This window comes from Cupressus sempervirens, chromosome 6 (genome assembly GCF_028749045.1).
Source record: "Cupressus sempervirens isolate cs-2001-9-10 chromosome 6, ASM2874904v1, whole genome shotgun sequence".
Lineage (NCBI taxonomy): Eukaryota > Viridiplantae > Streptophyta > Pinopsida > Cupressales > Cupressaceae > Cupressus > Cupressus sempervirens.
In genome coordinates this window covers 137390636-137418142 of record NC_143123.1, presented here as the reverse complement: position 1 = coordinate 137418142, position 27507 = coordinate 137390636, and the positions used below count along the sequence as shown (strand labels likewise).

The following is a 27507-nucleotide window of genomic DNA, read 5'->3' as shown; positions in this document are numbered from 1 at the left end:
TGGATTGTATTGGACTTGTAACATTACTTTCGATGCTACACCAAATCCTTGGGAATTTATCTTGATATCAATGGTTAGGATGACATGCCTTCTGAAAAGAACACAAACAAATCCATTACACATTAAAATTTTGCCATAACCATTGAATGATAAAAGGTGTTCAAGTATAATGAATAGTAAGATGGCCCCCACATATAAAGGTTTGGAGATTCCAAAGGGATGCAGGATCCACCACCAAGTAAACAATGTAAGGAACCCTCTCATGGTCATCCATTACGTGGCACAAGATCTTCAACATAATCACACATAAATATTTTAATATATTACGAGGTATGGTAAAGACTTTGGGTACCAAAGCCATTGAGGTAAACTTAAGAGGTATATTATGTTACAACATTTTTTTTATTAGATATATATGCATTATTCTATAAAATAAAAGAAAACAAAAAAACCACCATTGGTTATGGATTGGTTGTGGGTTTTTTTTAGCAAAGGTAATGTAGACTTGACTCAAAGGTACATATTAGAGATATTAATTTTTATAGCCTTTGAAGTCATATTTATATTTATGTAATCTTTAGTGCTATATTCTTAGAGAATCTAATGAAATCAGTATAAATCTTATAGAGGAGATGGATTTATATTTTGATAGTGTTAGTATGTGAGAATAAAATTTTCATCTAACACACACTACCATATAATCTCTCTTAATGAAGTAATTGAAAATTATTTTTTTACTACAATATGGAAGATTAAAATGATAGACAAGTATTTATTATCCTTAGAGTATTTTACTTATCTAATCATTTTACTCACTCTTATTTGTATATACGATAAGAGCTATTTACCTTGATCTTTTCCTCCGAGAATGTTCTTGCAGGAAAAAGAGAACTGATATCAAATTAAGATAGAGTAAACAATGTTGAGATGGATTTCTCTAGTGGTCAATAAAATGTCATTGTCAAGAGGACTGTGATTCACACATCATGACCATGTGATTTTAATGGGCCTACCCCTTGTGTAGACCACGAGGAAGTGATGACTTCTAAATGATGCCACTTATATTTGCAGAAGTTACTATAAAGAAATTTGAGGAGTTGTGAGACGTTAATGAAGTTTTTAAGAATTCATTTGAACCATCTACGAGTCTCTCCATGATGACTGAAACTTGACGTATGAGTTGTAGAGTCATAAATGTGGAATAATCATACTTAATCAAGATATTGGCATATTGTGGACAAGTTTGATAAAATGGAAGGACATGTTTTCTTTTTCTATTAAACTAAATGAATGTTTGGACCTTCAATGGAAGAAAAGAGCAAGTTGGAACTTAGAAAGGAGTTGTCATATTTGATACAAAATTGTTCAACAATATAAGAATGAGTGAAAATTTTACATTGTGGGGGGAATAATAGTCAATGTTTCATTCCCACTTGAACCTTATTTAGAGGGGAGATGTTCCACTCGCAAATAATCTAAGACAATTTATGAATCTTCATGTGCAGATAAGTATTTTTATCTTTTACATTTAGCAGCTTTTTTTTAGTCTCTCTCTTATTTGTAATTCTATACATACAATAAGGATTATTTGCCTTGATCATTTCCTTTATGTTTGAGAATATTCTTACAGGAAAAGAAAGATGGTACATTACACATTGTGCATGCTAAACCTCATAATAGTAGCTCTAGAGACCCTGATGGTCAAGATGGATAAAGTTAGGCACTTAAAGAAAATATCTTTGATGATCATGAACAAAAATTTCAAATTTTGGCAAAACTCATTCTTGACTAGCATATTAGAGAAGAAACAATATTAGGAGGAGAATCGGTTAGAGCATATCTCTTTGAACAAGCCAGAGAGCAATACTAGAAACAAGAGCATGTGGAATTCTACATTGAGGGGAGGTGAATGATTACCTTAACCAATGTTGCATTCCCCATTGAAGGCATTTTTCTTTATTAAAAAAATTGGTATCAAGGATAAGTATTTCTTATCCTTAAGTATATGTTTATCTATTTAAGTATCTCTCTTATTTGAACTATTTTCCTTTGATTTTTCATTTGTATCTAAAGATGATCTTGTAGGAAAACAAGAATGGTACATACTCAATCTTATGAAGGAGCCCCAAAAGAAGTGATGATCTAGAATTAATTAGTCTTTTAATGATCAAGTGAAAAAAAAGTGAGAATCATCAAGAAAATATCGATGATGATAAAGTATTCTTCTATAAAAAAAGGGAGTGTGTCACTTCATCTGAGGCAACATTGGAGCTCAAAAGATTAATAATTAGAGGGAGTCTAGAAATACATGTGGGTAGCTACCTCATGGGCCTACCTCTATGTACATTATGACAAAGTGATGACTTATCACCAAGAAATTAGAAAATTGATATCAGATTTAGAGGGAGTTTGACAAGCATCCTTGGGGGAAGAAATTCTTGTGGAAGTAACTAGAGGACCCGACCTCCCAGGATCGATATTTAGAGGGAGAAATTCTGAGATGCAATCCTTCATGGATGATATCCTCTCTATAAGAAGAAGTTCTAAGTAATGCACTCCTGTTTATTGTTGCTTGAGTCTTGGGTCAAGCTATGATATCTTGGTTTAGTAGAAAACCACCAATTGTTGCCTTAAGTTCTACTAAAGCTGAGTATGTAGCTACCTCCATGGGAGCATGTGAAGCGTATCGAGACTCATCACTATATAAGAGATATGGTTGGCAGAGATGTTATCAAATTAAGTTATATCAGTACAAATAAGCAAAATGCTGATATTTTTACCAAGCCTCTTGCGAAGTTGAAAATGACATTTTTGTAAATGCATTTTTTAACTAATGTATTCATGAATATAAAATTGTGCTTGCAAGTTTGTGTTGTGAAAAGTGACAACTTTTCTTGTGAAAGGTGATGACCTTTCTTGTGTACTGATCCTATTTAAAGTGACGACTTTATTATAGTTGATCTGTCTTCGAATAGAAACGTTTGAAGTTAGGGTTATCCTTGTTCTTCGGGCCGGATTTTGCCAGACACAATGAAAATCAATTATGGTTCTTCGAGCTAAATCTTGCTGGACACCATAATTTAAAACTATCATAAACCATACTTAAGGTGGTGGTTATTCTTGTATTATAGTTACTTCAATCCCTTTTATAAAAGAGGGGGTTGATAAATTTAACCTCATAGTGAGTTGAAGAAAATTTCATATGTTAAATATGTTAATTTATATGTGTGTTGATGAATTCATATTGATATGCCATTCTAGGGATATCATAGTGAGATCATATCTCCTTATACTCAAGAACATAGTATGTTCTATATCAATCCTTCCTAACTAAGAGAGAGTGTTAAATTGTAGTTCAGTCAGATTGATATTCATAAGTTTCATTAAATGGTAAATCATCATTAGATAAATATTCTTTATATATATTACATATTAGTATATATATAATATATATATTACACATTATATTATATATATAATAATTTATATATATGTTATACATATGGTTAGTTATATTAAAATATACTAACCAATGATGATTAGCTATAGAGACATGTCTCCTCATTTATATGAGATCCAAATCTGCATTTGAAAATCATCAATTGCAATGGCAATAAAAATTACATTTGCAGAATTAGATCCATGTTACTTAACATGGCCACTTTGAGATCTCTATAAAAGAGAGCCTTCTCATTTCATTTTCACATCAAGCATTCACAAGATCAAGCACTCAAGCATTCAAGTCTTCAAGCATCATTCGAGCAATTCATCAATTGAAGATCAAGGATTCAAGTATCAAGCCATTAAAGTAGTTTATCTAGCAAGATCTTCAAGATATTTTGTTGCATCTTCCACGTCCATTCATCTTCATCTTCTTGATCCAAATCAATTGGTGAAGTGACCACATTATATTCGATTTAAGAAATCCTACTATTGTAAAGTGAATTCGTACATTTGCTTTACATTTCTGCAATTTAATTATTTCAATTCAAGGTTAAATTCCTAAATTGGGGTTTGACCAAGGCAAATCCCCCATCAACAACAAAAACCCTTTCTTATTGCAGGTTGCAGAGCTTAGATTGGTGAACGGGTTGCAGATCAGAGTACCCTTTTTGTCATTCTTCGGAAATGTGAAATCAGATTCGAATTCAGACCCAAGATTAGGGGTGCACTGTGACCTTGACTCTATTTCGCCCTATCATTTCGACCCTGATTAGGGAGGTTGACCCTGATATATTGCTGAATGATTTCTGGGTTTTGTCCGCAACGCAGTTTTCAGTTTTGTTAGGGGCAACAGTCCTTTTGGGAGTCGTTTGATAGCCCGTTTTTTAGGATTTTCACAAGGTATATCATTTCCCCTCTTTCATTTCAGTACACTTTATCATTGCTTTATATCTTAGTTTTACATTGCACATCTACTTGGTTGCTCTTCGTAGCTCTTGCGGCATTAGGGTTTTAGGGACTTTTGTATCCTTTCTCCAACCTTATAACCATTAGATCTTTGTTTGCATTAGTGCTCCTTTATCACTTGGTTGACACTAATCTTCCTAGATCTAGTTACCTTCGAGTTGGGATTAAAAGGATCAATTTCCTCAACTCCTATGAGTTGTGTAATCGGGATTTGTGATGAACTTAGGGTTTATATACTTTATTCACATTTACCCCTATACACATGTGCCTTAACATGCGAGGACTTATAGCCTGAAAATGTTTGATTTAAAAACGAAAATTTCAACTTAAAAAACTATCTCATCTTGAGATGCTGGGTGGTAAATATTATCTAAGGCCATCAATGGCTCCTTTTTTGGGGTATCTATATATAAATGTACTATTCTAAAAGATGGAACATATTTGAATGTTTTTGTTCTTTCATCTCATGTTCAAACTCTTCACTGTGATACATTAGTCATTCAACTGTTTCTTGGAAAGATAAACTATATGCTGACTGCAGGTTGCAGATTATTCTGATAGATTCCCTTTGTTGACATTTTAAAATCTAGAGATCACTTAGGTCTGGTACCTGCTCTGTAGCCTATTTAAAATTTCATATTGATGGTAAATTAAAAGCCAAAAACTTGACCGAGCTTGTTTTTTCGATGCTTTACTTGCTCATGAATTGTTTGCCATCTTGTCAAGCAAGATGTAGCCAGAGACCTTCAAGGATTCTTCACATTTTATGTTCTATACAGTTGTTTCTAGTTGCAAGAGAGTTTGCATTATTACTTTATAGACTACCGCAGAGCTGTTATAGGATCGGTTATGCTTAATTATATCAGTATTATTTTGGAAGCTTGGCTATGCTTAATTATATCAGTATTGTTTTGTAGGCTTCATTACTAGTCTATTTTTCAGTGTATTGCAATAGCAGAAATGATTCGCCATAGTATCTGCTCTTAAGTTTTAATGTGCTTGATTGGCCTGTGGCTTTATAGTTGTAGGATTTATCTATCTGTAACTGAATTTTATAAGCAGAAAAAGCTGTCTAATCCGAAATTTCAACTAAAAATGATTGCAGTTAGTCTTCCTATTTCTTTTATTCGTGGAAGATTTGGTTCTGCTGATTTAAATTCTTGACTACTTTTTAATGACTGATTTGAAAAAATAAAATCACAGAACTATTAGGATGCTTGACAGTTCTTTTCACTGCCCTGATAATTGCTTGCAGGTGGGGTTCAGACAAATTTCCTAAAGAGACACCGCTTGTATTTTATAGAGAAGGAAATCTTATTTCTCGCTCATTGAGTATAAGAGATGGACTTGATATAGTTCTACAAAACATGGGATCATATATTGAAAAGACAGTTCCAAAGGACAGATTAAAGATCTGGAGGACACAGTCGCCAAGGCACTTTGATGGTGGTGAGTGGAATCAAAATGGCAGTTGCACATTTGACTCACTTCTTGAAGAAGACAAGGTATGGCTAGTAGTAAGTACAAAGTGTTATTCAATAGAATCTTAGAAGTTGACATTTCCTTGTCCATCCCGCATTATGTCATTGTTTATCTTTTGGAATCTACCGGAAAAATGAATCGATGAAACCTAATTCTTTACCAAATCTCCACCTTTGAAGGCTGGAAATAAGTTAACTTCCCGTTACATTTGACAGACTAGAGTTTTTGCTATAAGTATTTGTGGATAGAAGTGCTGACATATGTGTGGATTCCCTGTTAGATGTCAAGCTTGGAATGAAAGTATTGATTATTTGCACTTTTATTTGACAGTTGGATTATTGGTTTGAACCAAGAAATGGTGGAATAAACCGAGAAGCTAGGGAAGTTAATGCTATCATAAAACGTGCATTGCAAGGAACAAGTATCAATTTGTTGGATTTAACCCATCTGAGTGAGTTTCGTGCTGACGCTCATCCTGCTATATGGCTCGGAAGAAAGGATGCAGTTGCAATATGGGGCCAAGATTGCATGCATTGGTGCCTTCCTGGTCTACCTGACACTTGGGTTGACATCCTCTCAGCATTAATTGCAGAGCATTTAAATGCTAAATCTTTTTCTCTTGGGTGTAGATAAGTGAAGCTACACTGCATTCGACCGAAGTTTATCCCACTTCTCGCTTAGAAGCAATGAAGTCTACTGTAACTGTACAACAGATCTCACTTTTTGTGTGAGCTATATAGATTTTTAACAAATGCTTTCATATTGATTTTATGCTATTTCTGTCTGTTCATTTTCCAATTGGTAGTTCCTGCCACTTAAGTACTGGTGGACAATTTAACCAGGGATAACAGATGCCAAATTTGTGGACTATCTGGCATCCAATAATGTTTGTAGCTGGTGGAAAATCCTCCATCATTACCTGTTGGTCTTAGTGGAGAAGAACAGATGATAATCTTTCTATGAACTTTGCTTTTTTGAAATACTTGATTAACATTGAGTAGTTTCTTGTACCTTTGAGAAGGGCAATGTAATTTGGGCAGTCATCTGTTTGTTTCAGTTGAGTAGATTTTTTTTGGCTACAAAATGGGAGGGATCACATATGCTTCATATGACTTATTCAATGATACATAGAAAGTACTCGTCAAATCCGATCAATCATTTCTGATATATATGCACTATAATTGATTTTTTAGGGAAGGAGCAATAAGTTTGCTTCTCATACAATGGGTTCCTCATGAAGATGCATAAACTCCATGAGCAAGTTAGATATAATTGTCTGTGATTTTTGGAGAATCATATCATTGGTTTCTTCACATGCATATGCTAATTTGTATTGGGTTATGAAGTATCCAACATATAGAACTTGTGCTGTAATTTATATTTCAAGAATGAGCTTCTGGAAAGATCTCTGATTTTTGCTCGCACCAGTGTTTCAGATCACTCTTCATGATCATCATCAGTGATAATTTGGGTTTAATTTATTTCGAGTCGAACTGGTAATTGGCCGTTTGAGGTTTATCCTACCCTAATGTAATAGATCATAGATTATTGTATAATGTTTTAGTTTGATATCATTTATGGATATATTGCTTTCATGGTAAGATTCTAGAGTTTATCCTCAATAATGTACTGTTCTATGATATAGTCCTACTTAAAAGTTCTATTTTGGAGCGTGTGGAAATTTTTCTGTACGACAGCAATTGTGTTAGTGATTGGCAAGATAACAAATGATTTCATACATCTGCTTGTGTGAATACATATCTTCCATGTCCATGATTAAAGAAGAATCTAATCTTGTATATTGAGGAATTGGAGGCATATGGTATGACACACACACACACATGTTGTGCAAAAGGTAAAGGTTTATGTCTTCTTATGTAAGAAAACCAGTTTAGTGTGTTATATATCCTCGATTAGGTTCGCAAGGGATTTTTTTTTTTTTTTTTTTTCAATCTTGTATTTCGACCCTTCATTCTCCACTGCGAAAGTATATTCTCCTTTCCTTCGATCAAGTATTCACACACTAATATGATGCTGTCATTTTAGAAAATCAATTATTCCTATCCTATTCTTATAATGTTCACTAGTGTAACTTTCTAATAAGAGCCAATGATAGACCCTCCACTTGAAGCGCATCCCAAGTAATGGAGGCTTCATGTTTGTTACATCCCAATTTTTGACATAGCTTGAAATATAGACGTTGAGGTTCACATGAAGTCACTTGGCAGTTTAATTTGATATAATTTGGCGAAATGGTAAGATAGTTGGTCGTTATGATTTCAAATGAAAATGACATGTTAGTTGATCATTAATTGCAAATTCATGGAATTAAGATGAAAGGTTAACTGATATGATTATTTATAATTTATAATTTAATTACAGAGAAATTCCTTGCAGGGAGCATGTCGAAGGGGTGAAAGCATTGTCAGAAAAGAATTAGGCAGGGCATCACCATCACTGGCAGACGGATAAAGGACCTAGCGATTTGAAAACAAGATACACCCATGGAATTGCATGAGTTATATAAATAAATAATTTAAATAAAATAATTAAGTTAAAATATAAAACATCCCTCAAAAGATTGTAATTTATCTTTCATCATTATTATTTTGATAATAATTTATATTCATGCATTTAAACATAAAAATGATTTAACAACATTATAATTTAATAATCGATTACAATAATATTCAAAACTATAATAATGATTGAGATTATAATGTTTGAATTTTAACAACATTTGAATTATTATTTTGAGTTATAATCTTTCAACCCTCTTTTCTTTCTTTTATGCCTTCCTTGTTTTTAATCAATTAAGTAATTGGAATTCATATGGTTTATTATAATCTTTTTAACTTTATGTTCTTACTTTACATCAAATTTATGAATTGGAATTCGTGTGGTTTCTTGTAACCGGTGGAAGCTAAATTAAACTCTTTGTTCTTGTGAAATGTCTTTAAGCGAATCAAAATTAGGCGTAAGTTGGAATACAAATAAAATCAAGTGCAAGTTGTGATATTGGGAAGATGGCGCACTCTTGGCGTATAATAGTCTTTACCCATCATTCCCTTTCTTACCTTTAATTTGCTACGGAGCCATAGCCTCAGAATATATACGTCTTTGCCTTTGTTCATACGTTTTGCAATCAGAAATCCATACGCCTTTTCATCTATCTCCATACGTATTGAAATCAGAGCTCATATATCATTGCGTTCAGAAGACATTCGATTGTACATAGAGTTGTCCATTTTGAAGTCAGAGTAATATGTTCCTGCTTCCTCAAACAATTGTTCCCGTGGAACTTGAAGGAGGTGATTGAGCCCAGTGTTAGACAATCATTTGCAGGTTAGTCAGCCACGTAAGGAAATAATGTCCAAATCAATTTTATTTATTTTCCTTCTTTCACAATTTGTTATGACTGAGTTAGAATTCTTTCCTTAAGTTTCAAATTCATGATATTCAGTCAATATGAAATAGTTATCATCCTCTTTCTATTAAAACACAAGTTAACATCATAAGATTGTCTACGTCCTCATAAATTCTGCAATATGAATATAGTCGAATAACAGTGTTGATTCAGTAATATTTTTTTATAACAGTTTAATGTCAGGAGAGAGCAGAATAAATCCATGATTTGTCAATCTTTTTGAATAAATATCTGAAGTCATTCTTTTGTAACTTTACTTTATCCTTCTTGGAAATATGTCATAGCATTTGATAACAGTAAAGGGAGCACCAAGGATATCACTTGGCTAAAGCCAGAATGAGGTGGTGAAGGTGCGATAAAGATAAATGTTAATAGAGTTAGTACTGTCAAGGGATCAGAATTCTAGATGAATATTAAGACAGATCCTTAGCCATAGATTTACAAGAATTCGTTATCATACTACTTGTATATTTACCAATAGTCATGAGAATGTCTTTGTTATTCAGAGGATGTAAAATTGTATTAAAATTTGGAAACCGTAGATCCTGTTTATCATATTATATTGCTTCCCTTATTTTGATTTAAGAATGCCGTAGTTTTCTTTATATGGAAAAGTTAAATATCTCTGTTTTCTTTTAAAGATTCAAGACAAATGAGTAACAATCCAATAATAAACCTTTATAGTCAGATTGACATATATAAATATCTCAATAAGGTGAACATCAAGGAATTCACTAGGCGAATTGCCAGAGTAGGTGAAGAGGTGCAGAGAATCTACAATAACAAGAATGTTATAATAACAAGACAAATAAATAAAGCATTAGCTCAAGCATGAAGAATGTTGTCAAGAATGTTAACATTTTGATATCTCTTAAGAACATAATCATAGAATATGTAATGATGGTTGTATGTAATCTCCTTGAATAAATGAAGGAGCTGTTTGTTCTGAGAATCTCGAATACTTGGGACTCACCCGGTTGTGTAAGATGGGTGATGTGGTGTGAGAAAGGATTCATTAATAATATGAAGCAGTATCATTTATGACATTTCAATACTTACCATTTAATATTAATTAATAGCTCATGCATATTCTTGTTACTGTGATCTCCTTCTGCCAAGTCGTATGGCGTGTTTATATCTTAAAGCTCAGTGATTGGTAAGATGTTCCCTGACAATTCCAGGTAGGGAGGGCCTTACTCGTTAGAAATCGTGTGGGGATATATTGTGGTCCTAGGTTGGGTGGTAAAGCCCTTGGCAATGTTTCATCTCTCTCAAGATGTTGGACAGGCGACAGAACAGAGATAAGCCATATATTCAATTGTTTATCGGAAACAGGTAATATCATTTATATATATGAGAAGGTAAGATTAAATTGAAGTATTTCATTGTTATCATCATTTTACTTTCATACAAATGAATATTGAATATAAGTATTTATCTAATCTTGAGAAACTGTCACAGATAAGCAATCAGTAGGAAAAAAAAATTGAAGCCCTAATTCATTGTGTGACAGTTGGAACCTTAAATGATATAGTGGTATTGAAAGCCCTAACTGAATCCGTGGTATCTAAAGCCCTAAGTGATAAAGCAGTATTAGAAGTCCTAAATGAACCGATGGTAATTGATGCCCTAATTGGTAAAATGATATGTGATGCCCTAATTTAAATTATAGTGGTATTTAGTTGTAATCATCAAATGATTTTGAGATAGCAGTTTTTAGATGATAGTCGATTTGTGAAATTGTTATAGTGTATTTGTGGACTAATCCGGTTGGTTGCAGAAGCATCCTTTGTTGATTTTCAGTTTCAGTTTTCCGAGGTATGTGATTTTCAATTTCAGAGGTAATTTCATTTAATGGTATTTCAAGTATTTAGTTAAGAAATTTTGTTTAATTGATTTTAACGGTAAATCTTCTTCATATGAACATGAATGATGTAACTGCTTTCCTTTGAAATCGAAGTTATAACTATATTGTTTGAGTGAGTTGAATGATAAATTGGACCCGAAAAAACTGATTGTTACAATGTTGGTTTTTGTTATTTCTTTTGCATTGTCGTTTACTTGATGCCGTCATTGCCTAAGAGTTGTGTTGTCTGTTTCAGATCTTGGGTATCATTGTTATGCTTGCTTTTTGTGTGTAGCTCATTTAAGGGGTCCCCAACTCTACCACACTACTGGGGATTTATCCAAAATATCTAGTTTCGCTAAATTACATTTGTTTAGATGCTTAAAATTAGACTGTTTCCACTGTGAGTTTGAGTTTGTCAATTAATTTTGGTTACAGCCGATTCAGAATATGGTAAATGCTTGAACAATACCCATGTTTCATTGAGTTCAACATCTGGCTTTATTCAATCATTTATTGTTCTGTTGTGACTTGTGAGTGAATGCTTGATTTTATATTGTGAATGATATTTATCAAAAGTGATAGTAAACTGGTCTGTCTTTGGTGCAGTCGAGTTTGGATCTGTCTGCAAATTTCACTCTGTTCATCAATAGAAGCTTTATATCCATGAGGTGGATTCATATTTTTTTGATCGGTATTCAGCTGCATTCATATTACTGCCATTAAAAAGCTTACCCTGATTCCAAGTCCTTAACAGAATGCACATATAAAAATTAATGGTTCTTTGAGAAATAACAAACAGAAAACTATATATCTCTACTTACAGAAACCAAAAATTTAAATTTGAGGTGATCCGATTTGAAGCTATACGTGGCCTGCTATAGAGATGGGTCACAGGAAAGATGGGTCACAAGAAAGACACTTTTATTAATCGTTGCCTATAGATAGGCAGGGAATTAATGTTTTTAGCGATGGTCACAATTAATTTTTAGAATGAAAATCAGTGAGTTGAAGATTAAAAATCACTTAATTTGTAAATTAATTTTCAATCAACAAATCTTAATTTTTGATTGGTTAAAAGCAATTTTACTTGGAGTAAATTAATTTTTATACATAAAATAGAAGAAGAATAAATTTTAAAATGTTATGGTTATCTGGAAGCTTCACACAATCACCTCATGCTTATCCAGGCTTGAAAGAAACTGCCCCTCCCCCATTGGATATGGATACACTCATCTGCATTTGGGCGATATTAAATTGAATCTGCTAGTGCCCCCGCTCCACTTGGCTTTGTACCCGGACACACTATTGTACCTTATGCCTTTGTCTCTGCACAATCAACTGGATTCTGCACCGACTTTTCTCGGACTTTCAAAGGCACTGAGCACACAATTATGCACTCTGCTGCATTCCTCTAAGATCTCTGGCTCGTATGACCTAGAACCATCTCTTTGTTCATTTTTCGCTTCTCAGACGCAAGGACTGCGATTTGGCTTCTTTTTTACCCACATTTGGAGGATTAGCAGGCCCCTCTCCTGCCGTTTTCTGCAATGTCTTCCTCTGTTTTTTTTAGTAATGTTTTTTGCTACCGTTTCGTGCTCATATTCACTCTAGGGAACGAGGAGTTTCTTTTTGTGGATACCTCAATTCATTTAAATTTATGTTTTACAGAAAATTGAAATGTATTTTAATTAGAAGAGCAATACATTCTTTCGTCATTTTACTGTGTATAAGTCGTATTGTCATATTACAAAATCCTCCTTGTGTCTGTTGGCCGAACTTTTTAGGATGTTCAAGTTCAAAGGCTGGCTGTAAAGAAAATTTCCAGCATGGGTCTACGCCTGTCTCTAGAGGCCAGATGATTTAGATAATTCTGAGAAGGAATTAGATAATGTCGATGAACAGTGAAAGCCCAATAATCGAAGCCCTGGATGCCATAGAGGAGGTTTGATGTGTAGTGTACTGATTACCTAATTCCAGGACATGCAAGAGGTGGCATCATGTTCAGTAAGATAGGTAATCGGACAACTGGATTTAAAAACTCAAAAAAGGGCATTATACTCGACCATTTTCGAACTGTAAAGATAAAGTGAAATTGCAACCACAATGTAAGAAGGTTGCTGGCAAAGGTGCCAAAGATATTATGAGCAGATAAGTTTCGAAATAAGTGTTTGCACAAGAACAGATATGCTCAAGTGGACTAGATGAAATAATTGCAATCAGTGATTACACTGGTAAAGATCTTTCTCCGATGGCAGATATTCATATTGTTTGAAGGTATTTTCCATAGTTTGAACGCTTGTTCATCCATTAAATTTACAGCTCATCATGCGCTAATCAATGCCTGGGAGTACTCAACGTGTTGTAAACGTAAATCATCTGGAATAAATAAATTATGTTATGATGATATAGTGGACAAAATTCAATGTCAAAAATCTGTACAAAGTTCATAGGCACAAAGAAAACAAAAACGATAATAACAAGAGACTCAATGCGTCATAGTCATAGTTCCTGCCTAACACATAATGGTCGTAGAGGTGTATATGAATGAGAATAAGGTTAAATAGTTCTAAACTAACATTGTGAACACATTAATTTTTGCCTAGAAATGCACTTGTGATCTAATAGAATGGCTCATATTTTATTGTTAAATTATTGTCCTAAAAATGCACTTGTGATATGATAGGATGACTCATATTTTGTTGTTAAGTTCTCATGTTATATTATTATATCTTTGGGCATTTAAGCCCAAGAATAAGAGGTCAAAGTCCCCAATATGACACTAAGTACTCAATATCATACTACGATCAATAAATATGTTTTAGACAAATTTGCACCTTCTACATTGACAACTTAAAACATGTGCAATGAAGAAAGATATCCATACCAATATTTGAATTATAGAACTTGAAGTCATGAAGCATTTAGAGTATCACATTATATGTTTAAACATGTTATGCATGCTACTAGAGAACTATAAGTAGTTGGAAAAACTCCCTCAACTATGCATTATTTTCATCTTGATTATCAAATGCAAGTCACACTATTTTTAATCATTAGATAGAGATAAATAACAATATAGAACAATAACAACATAAACATATATGAAGAGAAAAAAAAGATAGATAATATAGAGGAGGAAGAGGAAGAGAGATAAAATAATAAGATAGAGTGATACCAACATAAGTTGTGTGTGTGTGAGAAAGAGAATTAAATATAATTATTTTTCTTAATAAAACAAATAGTCAAAATAAAATCATAGTTATAATAAAAAATTAAAATATATTATATTTTAATTAACGAAACTAAGAATTTAATTTTTATATTAAAATTCACATTTTTATAAGAAAAAATGAAATGTATTGAAATATAAAAATATTTTATAGGTAAAACTAATTGTTTAATTTTACACAATAAGAGAAGGTTTACTATTTAATGTTTTGTATTTCCAATTTTTTCATAAAATTAAGTAATTTTTAATTATGAAATAATATCTATATAATTTAATATATACATTTGTAAATAATAAATAGATGTAATACATATAAATTTGATGTTGATAAATAAATATGATGTAATAAATAAGAAATAGAATATAACTATTTAATTTTAATACATAGTTTATAAAAACTTAATAATAATTTATATGTATTTTAGAATTGAATTATTTCTTTTTTGTGGATATTTTCTTTATTATGTTTTTTTTTTTTGATGTAAAATATAATTATTAATTTAATAGTAAAATATATATTTAACTTTTAAATATATTTAAATTAAATGATAAATTGTTTAAATAAAAAATATTAGTAATAATAAATGATATAATTTATAAATTGTAACACTTATCAATTATACATATTAACAAACACTATTATAAAATATAATTAAAAAATAATATTGTTTAATTTATTTTTATAAAAGTAAAATAATAGTAATAATTTAACTACTTTTATTAAAAAATCAAAGTTTTAATAAAATTAGAAATTCAAATACAGAGATATAACATATTGAAATTATATTGCTATTGAGAATTAATATTTGATTAGACATGTTGTGTGAGGTGGAAGATAAAATGATTGAAAGTAATAAATCTTATCAACTTATCACAAATGTGGAAAAGATAAAGTTGTAATTAATGCATGATAAGTTGTTAGAAAATATTTGTATTTTTGTTGAAGAAAATCCACCAAAAATACTATGGACCAATAGGATGAATGAAAAATGTGATTTATAAAATAATGAAAAATTAGAAAAAGATATAAACATTTGATGTTTCATATAATCTTTTAAATTCTTTGATTTGATTGGTCAGTGTTAATGTCATATTAGCACTGACATGAATGCATAAGTATTCCTACCCATGGTAGGAACTAATAATTACTGCAAAAATTAAGAATATCTAAAAATATTTAAATCAAAATTAAGAATATCTAAAAATATTTAAATTGGAATTAAGAATATCTAAAAATATTTAAATTATGGTTTAAAGAAAGCTCAATTTTAGTTTTGAAAAAACTAGTTTGAAGAATTATTTTTAGTTAAGAGTTTTGTTTAATTTTGTTTTACATTATTGTTTTGTTTATTTATTTTAAATATATTTTTAAAAAAATAATATGTTTCTAAACTTTTCTTCATAATAGTTTAAAATTTGAATATATTAATTTATTATTATGGTTGCTCATGAGCATAGATAGATTATGCAAAATTTCTTCAATTCAATTAAACAATATAAGAATTTAAATCTTTAATTTTTTTTGAAAAAATATATTAATAAAATAAAATAATGATAAATAATGTAAATTGTGTAGTTTTCTATAATATTCTACAAATCAATCTTATTTGTACATGTGAATTATCATTAACACAAGGCAAGGACTGAAATTCTATTAGAGCTCTTATTTTATTAAAAGTTTTCAATTAAATGTTTTGAACAAAAGTAAAATACTTATTTCAAATTATAATAATAAATCATAAGACCACTCTCTATTTTGAAGAAGAATATTATTTATTTTTTAATTATATTTAATATTTTTATATTGAATAAAAAAATAGTTATAGTTATATAATAAAATTATTTTTTAGAAATCATTAATAAAGATTGCAATGGATTATAAAATATCAATTTATTTCATTAGAATAGAAAATGATATAAATCTATGTTAAAGTAGTAAGTATATCATTTCACGAGACAGACACTTTTAATTTTATTTTTTTGGAAGTTTGGCTTAATGTAGGTTAGAACTACTTCATACTCGAATATATACTTTTTTCATAAGTAAGCTCTAATATAGCACTGGTTACTCTATAAATGTTAGAACTACTCCATATTCTAATATATAGTTTTTTCATAAGTAAGCTCTAATTTAGCAATGATTACTCTATAAATGTTTTTAACAAAACTAAAATACTTATTTCATATTCTAATAATAAATCAGAAAGTGCTCTTTTTATTTTTTAAATTTTATTTAATATTTTTATATTAAATAAAAATGAGTAGAATGTAAAATGAGGAGTTGATTATATAAATTATAAAAGTTTTAAAAATGACATAAATCTACGTTTACATGTCTAAAGAGTAGCAATAAAGAGTATTAAGTATATTATTTAATTTATAGTTGATGAAGAAGATTGACAATTATATATCATAAGACAAAAAAAAAAATGATTGTATTAAATTTTTAATTTTTTTAAAAAATTAAAATTTATTTAAAAGATTTAGAGCTATATAATTTAAATTTTTATATAATTATTTTAAAATAAAAAAATTAACAATTAAATATTACTAAATATTTAGTTAACAAACAAAAATTAAGCTTTGATGTTAAATAAACACCCTCTTATTTGGAAAGTTTGCTTAATAAATCCTCTTACCAATTAAAAATAAAAATAAATAAATGACAAATTAAATCAATTATTAATTTAATTTTTTTTTATCATTATAGTAATTTTAAAATTTAAAATAAAATTTATAAGTAATACTTCAAACAAAGATATGTTAAATAAATAATTAATCTTGTAAACTTTCTTGAAAGAATTCTATTTATAAAAACTCTTCAAAAAATGTTGCACCCAACTTTTATATAACTTTAATATTTCAAATAACTAGTATAAATATATGTAAAGAAATATGGATAGATATTAATTATAAAATATTTAAAATTTAATTTCTTACCAGTAAAAAAAAATCTATATATATTTTTTGCGGCTAACTTTAGTTTTTAATTTTGATTAAAAAAAAATTCAAAACTCATAGTTTTAGTAATTAATATATTTGTTTTTATTTTTATGAGATTTTATTAAATTATTTTTAAAAGTACATTATGTTTATAATAAATATTGAAATTTTGACGTGCAAATGGTTGTCAAATTTAAAATAAAAATGTAATTGTTAACATTAACACACTGACACATCACACTCCACCCTTCCTACCATTGTAGCATGTTTATCGAGATTAATAATATATTTAAAATGTATCTAATAATCTTTAAAAAAAAAAAGGAAGAATGATATATTTATTTATTTTTATTAAAAGGCGGAGGAGGAGATGGAGAGGATGGGGAGGTAGACGAGGACAAGGAGGACAAGAAGGAGACATTGAGGAGGTGTAGGAGGAGGAGACGAAGAAGGATAAGTGGAAGTTGTAATATCCCTCATTTTCTATCATTGTAGACTTAGTTGTTAAAGTTCTATATAACTCTTCTGTGGATATGTTAGCTCTTAATTGATAATTGAAATGCAATACTTTAATATGTTGAGTAATATGATATTATTTATATTTATGATTTACTATTATATTCACCTCATACTTGCATGTATATGGTGTGTGTGTGTGTCTATTTTACATTTCTTTTTGACATGCCTTATCTGGTTGAGGGAGGGAGTCATAGTCACCCGCTAGTCGAGATTTATATAATGTACCACTTTCTGCCATTATCTATTTAGCTTAGATATATATGCACATGTACATGCTAATCTTTTATGCAGATTATAGGTATCAAGCATTGACTTCACTGAATTGTCTGGATCAGCATGCCCTATCACAATAATTCTATAGTAAGAATGGGGAGATAATGTTCAAGTCCAATCCCATCCATAAAATATTTACTTCTCCTGAGAGGGACGACTTGTATTTGATTGTCTGCCATTTTTAAATCCATGGGTCTTCTTTGCATGTGTTGTTTGACTTTGACTTCAGTTGGTTTTGCTATGTTGTTTCTATGTGATTTTGCTTGTGATTCACTTGGTAAATGGTTTAATTATGATGCTTGGATAAATCTTACGATAACTAAATTATTAAATATTATTTGATAAAAAAGAAAATATTAAAATATGAGAATAATTAATTAAATATATGCTTTAATTTAAAAGAACTAATTTATAAGTCTAATTTAGAAAATTGAATAAAGAGAATTAAAGTATTAAAAAATTAAAGATTTAATATTACTTTATTATAATTACTTAATTAATAATAATTAAATTAGAGTTCCATTTAAATAATGAGCTTTAATTATTGTAATTAATTTAAATAATAAACTTCGCTTTAAATAGTGTTTGCACTAATTAATAAAGTGGAGGAAAAGAAATAAAATAATGTTTTAATTAAAAAGTTCTTTTAAGTGTGCATGAAAGGATTAAATAGTTAAAGCAATTATTATTTAATTAAGTTTGTGGTTTTTAGTAACTGGAGAATAGAAACCCTAGTTAGGGTTATGATTCTTTATTAGAGAGTTTGTAGTTCATTTTTAGTCATACAGGTTTTGGGGAGCAAAATTTGGAATTGAAGCAAAAGAATTGTTCAAAGGTTTGAAGGGTTATGATTCTTTATTAGTTGTTGTTTTGAGATAGGGCTTGAAAATCTATAGTAAAATTTAATTGAAAGACCTAGCCACTTTCTGTCTTTTTGTGTGCTTGCATAGTACCGATTAATTTATTGTATTGATTTTTGGATAAAGAATTAGGTTGTAGATTTTGAAAAGGAAAACTTATTGATAAAAAAAAATTGATTGAGGAAAAATCTAGAAAATTATTATGACCGTATTCTTTTAAAACCCTTTTTAATATAGGTAAAATTTAATTATAGAAAATTGGAAGATAACAACACATTGAACAACAAGGGTTTCAACTTTAAATTTTATACTAGAAGCATGTGATTATCATGAACTTTTAAAATAAAGCTAAATATTCTTCTTACATCTAAAATAGATTAGATGCAAAATTTATTGTAAGTTGTGTAATAAGTGATAATCTAGTATTTAATATTTTGGAAACACATTATAAAGGTAAATAGAGATATTACCCTGCCCATGCCTTGAGTTCTTGTATAGATTAAGGATGAGATTGAGAGTCATGACTAGTTTCCTCATTTTCATGAGAGAGTATTCTAGTTCCGCATGTGTCATGTTGAGGGTCCAGGGTCTAAAGTGACCAATTCATTGTAACCCAACACTTGAGGGTCTAGGGTCTTGAGAGACTAGTCAAGAGCAACTCAAGTAGTTTGAACATTTGATGACACTTCCTAGTATGTAGCTTGGGTCTCCTTTGTTATTTTTTATATTTGACTCTGGTGGTGTACTTGTTGGATGTTATTTTTTGTGGCATTTTATTGTCAGATGTTATTTATTGTTGGTGCTTTCTTTCATTGATGATAGTTGGTTATCTGTTGGTTATTGTGATTTTGACATTTGGCACTCGGTGTTGGAAATGGTTATTCTTCCAATGTGTATCTCTTTGTTTTCAATACTTGATTTATACTTGGTGTTTGATGTTGACTTGGTATGTGGTGTATGATTGGGTTGAGCATCTTGTTTGACTTCGGTTATCTTTCTTTATCGGTAGTTTGTGTATCCTTGAGGTAGAGTTGGCTTTCAAGATTTCTTGCCTAGGATTGATTTATGATTTGATTATCTATGTATGGATCGTTCATTATCTTCCCTGTATGGTGGGAGTGGGAGCTTGATTAGATGACCATGTGGACGAGAGGTAGTGACTTCTTACCATTGGGTTCCCCCATAAATTGACAGTTATTGGATGTTCGTGGATTCAGTTATACCTATATCATCTGTGTTCTTGTCTTGGAGACTTCTATTCATTTGATACATCTATGTATCATGTATCTTGAGATCCTATGAGATGTTGTAATGTATATTGATGAACTAGTATTTACTATTGCATACCCTACAACATGTGTAGTGGATGGTGTTATTTGTTTGTACTTTATCATATTAGTTGTTCTTATGTATGCTCTTATGAGATTATGTATCTATCATTCATTATAATTGTAGACATTGTACTTAAGACTTAAACTATAAATAAAACTTCTTACAATGTGACTCAACATGAAGGAACTCTTGATGAATGGAATTTTTATTTGTATTGCTTATGTGTAAAAAATGTGTATGTGTATATTGCTTCTGCATTGTTGCTTTGATGTTGCTTAATTTTTAAAAAAAATAGTTTATTAAACTTTGTATCATATTAGGTTTATTTCTTTTGGGTTTTCGAGTAGGGCGTTACAGAAGCATGAGCTGGAGAAGGAGAAGAAGAACAAGAACAAGGTGGAGGAAAAGAAGAAGTAGAAGGAGAGGAAGGAGAAGAAGGAAAATGAGGAGGATAATACACAAAAGACGAAGAAGAGGAAGAGAAGACAAAGAAGGTGATGAAAAATTAACATCGATAATTGATTCTACTTTAGTGAATCAGTCAAAATCGTATCAAAATAATCTTGGAAGCCTCTCTAATGTCACCACAAACAATTAAGAGATAATATAGGGTGTAAGCTAAACAAATCAATGCGTGAAATTGAAATGGTCAGAGAAGTCATGCAAAAATTACCACACAACATGTAGTTTGTTGGAGACATAATCCAATTTACTATGTGAATTAAAATATATTACGCATCAGAGATTGAGAAATTTCTCAACATTGACACATGTAGTCCATCGTACATATTTTTCTATCAATGTAATCCTTCACTTAGACAAAGGGGAAAAAAGAGAGAGAAATGTACATACCTATTTATTGTTTAACCTTTTTTTTCAAAATAATATAATACAAAATATATTTTGTTATCAACTAAAACATTGCACTTCTTTTGGGTGCAACTGCTAGTTATTATGGCCATCTTTAAATGTTTCTGGATTCAGTTGTGTCACTATTTTTCTCAAAAAATAGTGACACAATTGAATCCAAAAATACTCCAAGATTATCTATGGATTGTGGAAATCTTGTCTCTTATTATTATGGTAGAATACTCGTACAAAAAGACTTTTGATCCATATTCACATATAGTTGCTTGCAAGTAGTATTGCACTAAATATGGAATAGCAAGTCTAACAAAAATGGGTCCAACCATCTTATTGGACTTTGAAATCATCTTGTTCTTGGTATTTTAATCAAGAACAAGGGAAGACAAAGGAGCATAAGTTAACTAAATAATTTTTTGCAACCTTCAAACTTAATGAGCTAGGCACAAATAAATCAATCAAGAACTCACTCTCCAAAACATATCCAAATAAGAAGGAAAGGGGAAGAACACAAAGTATTAGTAGTGTCACAACCCACCTTCCCATTACCGAACAAATTGGTGTGCCATTTGCCTTGTGGATTATTGATTTCCATTCTTGAAATTATTTTATATAAAATTATGTATATAAATAATAATATAATATCACTACATTAGTAGTTACAAATTACTGACAAGAATTTACTCGAAATGGAATGACACCACTATCTTTCTTCCTATCCGTATGCACTAGTGGATGTTAAAGGGGGTGTAATGAGGGCAATTTTAGGAAATGCGCTTTCGTTACCTTGTGGTGATAGTCACTTTGTTTATTGGGTTTAAATGTGTGTTTCCTTTAGTTTGCAGAGAGGAGGCAACATAGAGAATTTGTTGGAACAAAAATTTCAGACTTAACTCTTCCAGGTTCTCATCTGAATCATCTTTCTTTTATTTGAAAAGGTATTTTAGTTGTCCATGTTTTCTTATCTATAACTTTTAATAGTTAATCTTGAAGATTTGCATACGAAACTCGTAAGCTTGGTAGTCTGTGTTGTTTACTTTGGAATTCCAAGAAATTGAAGCCTGAAATTAAATCATTCTTGATTGAAATCAAACTCTACATTGAATGATTTGTTTCCTTGGCAATACCCGATTCTAGTGCTCTATATTTTGTAACCATCTTTAATTATGGTTTTAAATAGAAAATTTGGTTTCATGCTATTGGATTTGGGTAGTCCATTTTATGTTCCTTGAGTTCGTTGATCAAGAAATAAATTAGAAATAAAAAGTTGATAAGATTGTGTTTGAAATATTGACTTCCTAGTTTTCATTTTGATGTTGAACAACTTCATGAAGAATGCATGGTATCAGGCTAGGAAATTGCCCCAACATGCTTGTTAAATACCAATTTCTATTGGTATAAAATCGATCAAGAATGTATTATTTTTGGAATTGACTTGTTTGTTGGATTGAATATATAAAATTGATCATGAATTGGTAAACGATCTCCTTGGAGTGTGATATCGACAGTCTTGATTTTCTTCACTAGTGTTGATTAAAATTTCATTGTGATATTGATTAAGATTTAATTGTGTGATTTTGAGTCACACTCTTTGACCCATGTTTCATGAGTAGTGATTCAACATCAATCCATCTCTCATGAGAATAAATGGAACACTTAGTACTCATTGGATCTAGGTGATGCTCACAGGGGTGAAGCACTAGGACTTCCCAGGAGGTCACTCATTCCATTACTACTCCAACCTAAGCGCACTTAACTATGGAGTTTCCTCCATGGTTAAACCCAAAGTTTGAAACCCCATTTGCAAAACCTTCACCAAGTGTTGTGCCTTATGAATCATTCATTAGAAAGCCCCTTAAGCCCATCAATTGATAAGTAGGAGATAATTTCCACAGCAAGTCAAATTTTGATTTTGAGTCAAACTCTTTGACCCATGTTTCATGAGTATTGGTTCAACATGAATCCATCACTCATGAGAACAAATGGAACACGTAGTACTCATTGGATCTAGGTCATGCTCACAGAGGTGAAGCACTGGGAGTTTTGGGGAGGTCACCCATCCTAGTACTACTCCAGCCTATGCGCGCTTAACTATGGAGTTTCCTCCATGGTTAAACCCAAAGCTTGCAACCCCATTTGCAAAACCTTCACCAAGTGTTTTTCCTTATGAACCATTTATTAGAAAGCCCCTCGAGCCCATCAATTGATAAGTAGGAGATAATTTCCACAAGTCAGATTGTGATATTGCTATCAAGATTTAACTGTGTGATTGTGAGTCGAAATCTTTGACCCATGTTTCATGAGCAGTGATTCAACATCAATCCATATCTCATGACAATAAATGGAACACTTAGCACTCATTGGATCTAGGTGATGCTCACAGGGGTGAAGCATCGAGACTTCTAGGGAGGTCACCCCATCCCAGTACTACTTCAGCCTAAGCGCACTTAACTATGGAAGTTTCCTCCATCGTTAAACCCAAAGCTTGCAACCACATTTGCAAAACCTTCACCAAGTGTTGTGCCTTATGAACCGTTCATTAGAAAGCCCCTTAAGCCCATCAATTGATAAGTAGGAGATAATTTCCATAGCAAGTCAAATTGTGATATTGCTATTAGGATTTAACTGTGTGATTTTGAGTCGAACTCTTTGACCCATGTTTCATGAGTAGTGATTAAAAATGAATCCATCTCTCACAAGAATAAATGGAACACTTAGCACTCATTGGATCTAGGTGATGCTCGTAGGGGTGAAGCATCGAAACTTCCCGAGAGGTTACCCATAATAGTACTACTCCAACCTGAGTGTGTTTAACTATGGAGTTTCCTCCATGGTTAAACCCAAAGCTTGCAACCCCATTTGTAAAACCTTCACCAAGTGTTGTGCCTTATGAACCATTCATTAGAGATCCCATCAATTGATAAGTAGGAGATAATTTCCACAAGTTAAATTGTGATATTGCTATTAGGATTTAATTGTGTGATTTTGAGTTGAACTCTTTGACCCATGTTTCATGAGTAGTGATTAAACATGAATCCATATCTCATGAAAATAAATGGAACAATTAGCACTCATTGGATCTAGGTGATGCTCAAAGGGGTGAAGCATCGAGACTTCTCAGGAGGTCAGCCATCCCAGTACTACTCCAGCCTGAGCACGCTTAACTATGGAGTTTCCTCCATAGTCAAACCCAAAGCTTGCAACCCCAATCTCAAAACCTTCACCAAGTGTTGTGCCTTATGAATCGTTCATTAGAAAGCCCCTTAAGCCCATCAATTGATAAGTAGGAGATAATTTCCACAGCAAGTCAAATTGTGATATTGCTATCAGAATTTAACTGTATGATTTTGTGTCTAACTTTTTGACTCATGTTTCATGAGTAGTGATTCAACCTGAATCCATCTCTCATGAGAATAGATGGAACACTTAGCACTCATTGGATCTAGGTGATGCTCACAGGGGTGAAGCACTGAGACTTCCTAGGAGGTTACCCATCCCAGTACTACTCCAGCTTGAGTGTGCTTAACTATGGAGTTTCCTCAATGGTTAAACCCAAAGCTTGCAACCCCACTTGAAAAACCTTCACCAAGTGTTGTGCCTTATGAACCATTCATTAGAAATCTCCTTAAGCGCATCAATTGATAAGTAGGAGATAATTTCCACAACAAGTCAAATTGTGCTATTGCTATCAGGATTTAACTATGTGATTTTGAGTCAAACTCTTTGAACCATGTTTCATGAGTAGTGATTCAACATGAATCCATCTCTCATGAGAATAAATCGAACACTTAACACTCATTAGATCTAGGTGATGCTCATAGGGGTGAAGCACCGAGACTTCTTGGGAGGTCATCCATCCCAGTACTACTCCAATCTAAGCCCACTTAACTATGAAGTTTTCTCCATGGTTAAATCCAAAGCTTGCAACCCCATAGTTAAGTGCAATTAGGCTGGAGTAGTACTTGGATGGGTGACCTCACGGGAAGTCCTAGTGCTTTACCCCTATGAGCATCACCTAGATCCAATGAGTGCTAAGTGTTCCATTTATTCTCATGAGAGATGGTTTCATGTTGAATCACTACTCATGAAACATGGGTCAAAGAGTTTGACTCAAAATCACATAGTTAAATCTTGATAGCAATATCACAATTTGACTTTCTATGGAAATTATCTCCTACTTATTAAAATATCATTGCTATATATATATATATATATATATATATATATATATCCAAGCAACTACACTATCACTGTTGAATGGACAACATTAATGTGACATTTTAATTGCTTATTCGAATAGGGATAATCACAATGGAAAAATAAAACCATCCTTTTTCAGTTCCTTTTGTAAATGTTCCATGTGCCTTTGATGTATGTCATCCACAAAAATGTAAACCATACCTCAAGATCCATTCCATGGATTAGTTATTTCGATCCTCCTCATTACTGTTGCATCAATGGGTGTAGTTCTGAGTCTAAAGTTAGAAAATGGTACCGTGAGAAATCACAACTTAACAACTTCAAATTTTTCTTGGTAGAAGTAGGTACCAAGTGATAGACAGTGGGTGTCGAGTGAACTCGACATGCTAAGGAGCCAAGTGAATTTTGAAGTTGTTAAGTTGTGATTTCTTACATGGTATCAGAATTTTGAGGGCCCACATCCATAGTGAGTTAGGGTATTTGGTTTCTGGATACTTGACATGGTAGGAGATACAAGAAAGATATGGCAGCAACCACTATCCTTTAATAGGAAAAATTATGATACATGGGCGAAGAAGATGAGAACCATAATGGTTGCTAATGATTTGTGGGAGTTTGTGATGAATGGGTTCAATGATGTAACTGACCCAACATAGAATGTTACCCTCACAAACTCTCAGAAGACTCAGTTGAAGGAGTCAAGGAGAAAGGATACAAAATCCTAAAGTTTGATTGAGGCAGCAATGACAGAGACTATTTTTCCGAAGACTGCAACAATAAATTACTCAAAGGAAGCATGGGATATCCTTGAGACGAACTTCAAGGGCATTGATAAGGTCATAGTAGTAAAGCTATAGATGATTAGAAGGGAGTTTGAAAACCTTCAAATGAAGGACAATGAACCTATTGTAGAGTTCATCTCAAAAATCTCCACTTTGATAAACCAACTCAAATCAAATGAAGAAGAGTATGAAGAGCAAACAATTGTGGAAAAGATATTGAGGAGTTTACCTTATAAATATGACAACCTTGTGATGATCATCGAGGAAGCAAAGGACCTCACCACATTCACCATGGATGAGTTGATGGGAACTCTTCAAACCCATGAGCACTAGATCAACATATTAGCAACAACTTCCCAAGAGCAATCTTTCAAGGCTCAAGAGAATTCAAGAGGCAAGGGGAGAGTAAGAAATAACTCTGGTAGAGGCTTGAGAAGTAGAGGTAGTGGAAGGAATGGTCAAAGGAATGTTGGTGCAGAAAGCTCAAGATGAGAAAGCAACCAAGTGATAGGAAGCTATAGTGCCTCTCGTGTTTGCATATTGTACCCTTGTTGATTTTGATTTGAGAGATACTTGATACTCTTATCTATGTACTTTGAGATAACCTGAGGGTCAGATGTTATACTTTGATTCAGTACCATAGATTTTTACTTCTATGTTGTTGAGTTTATCATATTTGCATGTTGATGCCATTTTGAGATGACAATAGATCTATGATGATATTTGATTATTTGGTATTTTAAAATATTTTTTTGATTATGTTATGTGATGGATTTTATGATATGGTGATTTACTTCATTCTTGTCTCTTTATGCGAACATGAGTGATGTAAATGGATTAATTAGGTATTTAATGCATTTTTCTTCAGCTATGATATTATATACAATTGCACTTGATTGTGTGTTTTAGTGTGCAAGAATTATATCCCTGATAGTGGCACATGGAGTTAGTGATTCAACTATTCATATTTTAGCAACGTCATCCTTGTATGGTCGATGTATCCTTATTTAATTATTTAAATTAAACCTTTTGGTGATTATTAAATCCGAACTTATATGCATTATGTGATTAGACCAGTATGTGTGTTTGTGCATTTAGAGGTTCAAATTGTCGCAAAAGTTGTTAAGTGATTTTTTGTGATTTTGGGTTTTTGGGCTTTAAATCTTATCAAATTTAATTTTTGGAAACTTTGCCTTAGGTGAATTCCCATTATGAGGAATAACCTATTTTTGTTTGGGTTGATTCGAAGTCTAACTAGTCTAACTGGCTATTTTCCCTAATCGACGATTTACTTGAAAAGTGAATAAGTTTGGAAAGAGGAATATAATTCCTCATTT

General features: G+C 31.6%; 1 protein-coding gene across 1 annotated transcript in view; it reads left to right on the top strand.

Annotated features, from left to right (window-relative positions):
• Positions 1-6948, top strand: part of TBL12 (trichome birefringence-like protein (DUF828)) — a 62077-nt gene extending 55129 nt beyond the window's left edge. The window contains exons 3-4 of the mRNA XM_089787114.1: positions 5666-5915; positions 6223-6948. Of these exons, the coding sequence (XP_089643240.1) occupies positions 5666-5915; positions 6223-6525 (553 nt within the window). The 3' untranslated portion in view covers positions 6526-6948. The remainder of the gene's footprint in view (positions 1-5665; positions 5916-6222) is intronic.
• The last annotated feature ends 20559 nt before the right edge of the window (positions 6949-27507 follow it).